At 40.4% G+C, this 7,348-nt stretch overlaps 1 protein-coding gene across 3 annotated transcripts in view; it reads left to right on the plus strand.

Moving 5' to 3' along the window:
• ZFHX3 (zinc finger homeobox 3) overlaps nucleotides 1–6,587 on the plus strand; it is a 76,591-nt gene extending 70,004 nt beyond the window's left edge. For all 3 annotated transcript variants that reach the window (XM_072422553.1, XM_072422555.1, XM_072422554.1), the window contains exon 10: nucleotides 3,601–6,587. In XM_072422553.1, coding sequence (XP_072278654.1) covers nucleotides 3,601–5,114 — 1,514 coding nt within the window. In that variant the 3' untranslated portion in view covers nucleotides 5,115–6,587. The remainder of the gene's footprint in view (nucleotides 1–3,600) is intronic.
• Nucleotides 6,588–7,348: the final 761 nt, after the last annotated feature.

Consider the following 7,348-nt stretch of genomic DNA (forward strand, 5'->3'; position numbering starts at 1 on the left):
TACAATTTGCCAAAAATTGAAAATTTTGTAGAATTATTTATTACTGCATACCAAACCCCCAGGGAATGCAATGTGTAAAACTACTGACTGTTAAACACAAAAGAATAATACATAGAACACTAAAAACATAAGCTTTAACTTGTTTTATTTCACATTATATGAGCTGACCAGGAAGAGACCTTCCACCATTATTCTGTGGTGTTCTGAAGAGAATTGGGAGGGTTTCTGTGTTCTTTTTGTGCCCAAAACGATAATTATACGCATCCAGTAACGCAAGATCCCCATTAAAATTTAGCAAGTTCGTTTAGCAAACCATTCCTTTCTGAGAAAGCCAACCATGTTTTTCTTAGAATAATACAAAGTCAACTAAGCAAGTTCTTGTATTTAAATAGGAAGCACCACCCTCATAAGAATATTATTTGCCCAGTGGCAAGACAGATCAGACGTATGTCTAAGCCTGTATCTTAGTATTAGTCAACTATGTTACATGTGGACTATACTTTCTGGAAAAAAATCATTGCTGTTTAAAAAGGTCTGGTAATAAATATAATGCATTGGATCACATAGATGTAGATAAATTAATCTACGTGTTTGTTTTTTTCGGTAAATTTTGTTTTCATTGGGTTAATGAATGACTGAGGTGAGATTGTGTTTGTGGCACACATTAGGAGGATTTATTTACAATGTTGGTGTTTACTATACTGCTTGTATCAATTGTGAATTCTTGCAAATTTAAGTAGATATGAAGTAACGACACAACACAAATAAAAACATTGCTTAACATCAGCTGCATGACCAATAAAACAGAAAATAGCTGGATAGAAATCAGACAGCTAAAAAGGGGACATATAAAGCAAAACTACTTTTTCCTGTGCAAAGAAAAGCAGCCCTTAAATGCTCTTTCACACAGGAAGCACACTCGCTATTCCTCGGTATGGAGGACCATGTGAAAGTACAGGGGTTTGGCTCAACACTGTCACATGGGGGTTGTTCCTGGTTGAAGGTAAGGGGATGCAAGTATGTGCTTCTTAGGTGGGAGATATTAAGGAAATTTGACTCTTCTTAGAGGATTAGATGAATATAAATTTAAGAGAATTTTCAAGAAGAATGTCATTTTCAAGAAGAAACATAACAATTGTGGGGATTAACCATTACTCCTGGCATGGAAAAGAAACACTTTATCAGATCTGGCCCCTAGTAAGCTATGTACACACACTAGAATCAGCATATGTACAGTGGTCCCCCAAAATTGTTCATCAATCTGTCTTGACAGATCAATGAATTATCAAACTGGGACAACTGTTTTACTCATGTGCAGGGAGCTTGTTTGTTCTACTGTTTCTGGAAATAATCATAAAGGATAATTTCCATGTGACAGAAACCTAATGACTGTACAAGTCAGTCAGCAACATCTGTAAATCACTCCACAGTTTTTAACATTTACATTTCACAAACAACATTAAGGTCCATTCCCTAAATATTATTCCTCAATCCAGACTTTTGATAACTATGTGGATAAGCCACAAATCATCACTATAGCATGCAATCCATATCACACCAAAGCTGACATTTTCTAAAATACCCCATGAGGTCTTCAGCAGCCTATTATTCCACTGCCACGACTTATCCTTTACTACAGAAAAGCATTCTTACTTAGTCTGGGTTGCTGTGGCATAATTCCCTGTACCCCTGTCTGGTAATCTGTGGTCAGCAGGAGAATGAGTGTAACAGAGCCACAGAGAGCAGTAAAACTTTGGCTGGGGTTCTATCTTTCTCCAATCTAAAGCTGCATACACACGTGCAATTATTGTCAGCACCGTTCTGCTCAATGGGGAGGGGGGGGCGATGGAGCGGCACTCCGCTGCGCTCTCTCCCCTTCTTTTAAGATCGTTTGTCGTCCATTGTCTGTGGATCAGCCAGGAAGGTCGTATGGCGCTGTACACACCCCAGATTCTCGTCCGATATCGGCCCTGAGCCAAATATCCGGTGAGAACCATTGGACGTGTGTATGTAGCTTTAAACTAGAGAAAAAATAGACTTCCCACACGCTGCAAAATGGTACAAGTAATGTACTGGGTATATAACATTATTAGTAGAACTTACCAAAGTCATTTTGCAACCTGGCGCTATAAGAGATCATCATTCTCCTTGTTAGTGAGATGGACATTCTTACAAAGTAAAGCAGTTGATAAAAAACTTGAAGGGTACTCTCGACAGATGAACTGCAAGCAGGCCGGGGTGTATCATCTGTGATAAATAAAAAAAAAAAAATGCTTGTTACTATTGCATTAAATATTACTTCACAAATTAAAATAGATCAAAAACCAAACGGTTTGGAAGGGGTAAAGCCCATGTCAGATTTCTGTTGCTGTGGGAGGCAGGTCTGGCTAATTTCCTGTCCTGAAGACACTACAGTTACGGTAAATTCAGTCAACAAAAAAGTGTGCCCCCACCCATCACTTTCTGCACTGGGAAGAAGAGTTGTTCTTGAGTGCTTCAGTAAATACCCATCCAACACACCACTATTAGGATGCATCTGCAAGTTTGATTAGAGTTCCAGCATTGTGGCAAATACAGTAATATGGGAAAGTGCCCATAACTAGGAGTTTAAAGTGAACCTATGAAATTTTTTTCTTCTCAAATGAATAGAATAGAATCCTTAACGTTAAAACTATCTGTCTCTGTAGTGATCTCCCCTAAGGCTACATACATTTCGGATGATTCTGGGCCAATACCAGCCGCAGGGCTGGTCTCGGACGAGAATCTGACTTGTGTGCAGAGGCTGTCCAATGTCATTCGTGGTTTCACCTATTCAAATAAATCGGCTAACAAACACAGTGAATTGCAGCACAAACATTTGGACATTTGGTAAATTTAGTAAAATGTACTGCATCCGTATATAGTGAGGGAGAACTTACACCCCGTTGTGTCTTGGGACAGTAAATCTTCAGCACACAGACAGCAAAAGGAAAGTTATCATTCCATCATGCTGAAATACATTAACACAGATTGTGGACAGGAGGGTGCTTAAAACAGCGTTAGACCCACATACAAAGTAACTGGTTCACTTTAGCGCAGCTATTGCTTCTATTGAAAGATTAGCACATTTACTCTTGTAAGGGCAACTCAAAATTTTGGGTTGACCCTCACTTTCATTCCTGGTGTTGGCAGGACAATTAGAGTGAATCTCCATAACAGGTAGCAATAAAAATCTGACAGTGGCTATAACTTCTCACCAATCAAATAATAAAAAAAGAAAAAACACATATATAAATCTTGTTTTTAATTGTACTTTATCTTAATCCTATCCTATACTTTTTATTAAATAGCTGACAGGAGCACTTGTAGTAGATCTGTATTTTTATTTAAACAGAGGAGGCTTTTTTTCCATAGAATAAAAAATAAAACCTACATGTCATGAATTACAGGTTTCTTGGAAGCCAGTTTGGCATAGAAATAAATGCGCATTCAGTTGCACAGATCTTAGAGCCCAAATAGTGTTTGGATGGGTGTTGAATGTTTTAGACATATGCCTCTTGAAATGTTTTGTTTAGTCTGGTTCGTCTGTGTGATTCTTCTTTTTTTGTGGTTCTTTTTTAGCTTTAAGTTCTCCAAAATCCAATGTGATGGGAGTATCCAGCACCACCGTCCCTTCCCCTGGCCTTCCCACTTCTGGACAACCAAATAAACAACCCCCCAAATCACTAAGCCCTACCATTCCATCACAGACTCAACCTTTACCTGCATCCCAGTCTCAAGATTTTGTGAAGGAAAAAGAGAGTGAGAAGGTGAAAGAGAAGGAAAGGGGGAAAGGCAAGGGAGATTCATCATCAGTGCTTAAAAAAGAGAAAGCAGAGACCCCAGCATCAACATCCAGCTCAATGCCAGGCATGGAGTATATAGTAGACTCGTCCCAGCTCCAGGCCCTCCAAGCAGCTTTGACATCTGATCCATCTGCCCTGCTCACCAGCCCGTTTCTCCCATACTTTGTCCCTGGATTCTCACCCTACTATGGCGCCCAGATACCTGGAACCTTACCAGGTGGTTACCTGCAGCCAATGTATGGGATGGAAGGTCTGTTCCCCTACAACCCTGCTATATCCCAAGCTTTAATGGGGCTTTCACCAGGCTCTTTGCTTCAACAGTATCAGCAGTACCAGCAAAGCTTACAGGAAGCCCTTCAGCAGCAGCAGCGGCAACTCCAAATGCAGCAAAAACAGCAGCAGCAACACCATCACCATCAGAGACTGCAGCAGCAACAACCCAAAGCAAGCCGAACCCCAACTCCTTCTGTTGTTTCCCCGTCTGATAAAGATCCTGCCAAAGACTCCCCTAAGCTAGAAGAGCAGAATCCTGTGGCCCTTGAGGTATCGCACTCCAACAAGCCTCCAGAACAACAAGAAGCAGAAAGCCAAGGTGCGGATTGTCTCTTGGACCCCTTTATTGTTCCAAAGGTGCAGTACAAGTTGGTCTGCCGGAAGTGTGAGCTGAGCTTCAGCAGCGAGGAGGCGGCTATCAGCCACCTGAAGTCCCTCTGCTTCTTTGGCCAATCTGTGGTGAATCTGCAAGAGCTGGTGACATGCGTCCCCACTGGTGACTGCAGCGGTTCTTACCGCTGTCTAGGGTGTGAGGCCACGCTGTGTGGGGGAGATGCTCTGCGTCAACATCTGGAGTCACCCTTGCACAAACACAGAACAATCAAAAGAACAGCAAGAAACGCCAAAGAGCACCCTAGTTTATTACCTCACTCCGCCTGCTTCCCCAATCCTGACACCGCATCTACCTCTCAGTCTGCTGCTGACTCCAAAGCCAGCCTTTCACCCCCTTCCCCGTCTGCTTCTCCCCACGCCACCACCAAGTCCTGGTCTCACAGTACGCCCAGAAAACCTCCGCCTCCCCCCACACTCTCCTCATCTTCAACAGTTACCTCAAGTCCGTGCAGCACCTCAGGGGTTGCGACCTCCTTTCCAACATACGGTTTCTCTGAGGAGTCTGACTCGGACCTCAGCCAAAAGTCTGACAGGGCGGGAAGTCCACTAGGAGCTCCTGAGAACCCAAGCTGTCATGAGGATGGCTCTCGAACTGCTGTGGGAGTGGGTTCTTTACGATTGTAGACTTCGGAGATGGACGATGATGAAAATAATAATAAATATGAATTTTAAATAATAAAAAAATGATAAATAACAAACCAATTTCACAAACAAAAATACTGCAATTTCCAAAGCTTCTAACCAAAAAAAGGACCCCTTCCCTTCCCCGTTATGAATTTCTTCATTCCTACACCTGCCCCTCTGCCCTTTTATCCCCCTCAACTGTCACATTGGGCCCCTTTTACAGGGAACTGGGTTAAACTCCATTTTGCCCCCCTTCTATGGAGTTTGGTCACCCAGCAGTGACAGCCCTTCTCTGCTTACCCTGCGAAGGCTTTGTTAAGAAAAGAAAAAACCAATGGAATTATTGTGTTATTCTCAGGTCAAATGTTCACACCGTGTTCTGACTCTGGTCTTGGAATTTTATATATACATATATATGGATAGGAATATATATGTGTGTATATATGTATTTATTTTATTTTATTTCTTTTTATTTTTTTTTTCAGTAACTGAATTTTTTTTTAAGTAATTGCTAACTTAACCGGTCAGAAAAAGAAAAGATTCAGGACTGGGTTTTAAATGATAATTAAAAAGAAAACAAAAAAGAAAAAAAAAATCTGCCTCCCAAGGGACAAGACATTTCGGATGGCATTCGTACTTTATAATTTTCACATCCGGGAACCACAACTCCAAAAATATATATATATAAATATATATACTTTAATGAAAAACGAACAGACTTTCTATATTTCTTGTAGATGAGGCCATTGAATCAAGACAGTTTTCAGAAATGGATAAAATCCTTTGTACTTTTTTCTTTTTGTGTCCATATGATGTTATTCATCAAGCCATTTGTTTTTTCAGTCACCAGGTGGCCGACCCAACACATTGTCAAGCTCCAAAACCCTTAGCTCTTTAACCAAAAGAAAACCCCCCTTCCCCTTTTTTATTTTTTGTTTTTAACTATAATATTTTTAAGACAAATTAGCTCTTACCAGCAGGGATCTGTCACTGCTACTTTTATTTTTATTTCCCAATGGGACAAGCAGCTCTTCATAGCCTGCCTTTAGCAGTGCTGTACATAGCGTGTAACAGGCACATGCCCCGCCCCCGAGGAGCTTATTTTCTCAACAAATGCCGATGTTGGGATTTAGGGAAAGAGGGTTTGCTGGTAAAGGTGTATTATTCCCTGTTGTTTGGTGTTTGTATTCTGCACATTTACCCCGACCCCAGTGTTACCTGTTGACTCTGTTTCATGTCAATAGACAGAGGTCTGTTCTGTTAAAAAGAGAAAAAAAAGTGGAAAAGAGTTAACCATTTGTATGTGTATGTATACATGTGTGTGTGTGTATATGTATGCATAGATACATGGTCACACACCAACGTGTGCACACACATTTAATTTCTTTTTTTTGAATGAAATCTGATGCTTTAAATAAAATCCAAAGATAAGCCTCCCTTGTGTCTTGGCGCGGAAGGCTTTGTTTGACTTTATGTGTTTTCTATGTTAACATAATTTGGGGAATTTTGAATGGTGATCAAATGCAACCAACATTGCAGAAATGAATATGCCAGAAGAGCGCTTGCATGTCGCAATAAATAAACTGCCTGTAACTCACTTAACCAACTGAATTTAAACACTGCAGTTTGAAAGTTTGAGAACTGCCTGCATCTAACTTAAGGCAACCAATCAGATTGAAAAGTAGCCTGTTAAAAATTAGCTTTTGTGGTAATTGAGTTTGGATTTAAACAATTGTAACTACACGGGCTTATTTAGTTTGTCCAAGCCGGACACATAAGCGGAAGTATCAGGGACAGAAGCTGTCTCAAAAGGGCTAAAAATCCTAATTTTCTGTCCTGACAGGTTGCATTTAAAGCATAACTATACCCGACAACAGAAACAGTTGTTGTCCACAGGATTTAGGCTTGTGATGTCAGTTTGACAGCATTAATTACATAGTTTTGACATCAGTTTAAGTCAGAATTCATTGGCAGGTACTGTACTTTTTACCTGGGGTTGACTTTCTGAACTGTATTTGATCTGGTTCTAGAGGGTTTTCCACTCCCATTTATTTGTATTGGAATGATTAATGCATTTGAAGCAAACAAAAGCCTGGTCAACACAGATCCAAAGTGAGAGTTGTAAGTAGTTGATATCATTTAAATTTTCTGACTTTACTTAGAGGAGCATGCTACACAGCATAAATCAACCTTTATCAACCTTTAAACACGAGGAAGCTTGAAAAAACTTTCAG

Source organism: Pyxicephalus adspersus, chromosome 9 (assembly GCF_032062135.1).
Source record: "Pyxicephalus adspersus chromosome 9, UCB_Pads_2.0, whole genome shotgun sequence".
NCBI lineage: Eukaryota > Metazoa > Chordata > Amphibia > Anura > Pyxicephalidae > Pyxicephalus > Pyxicephalus adspersus.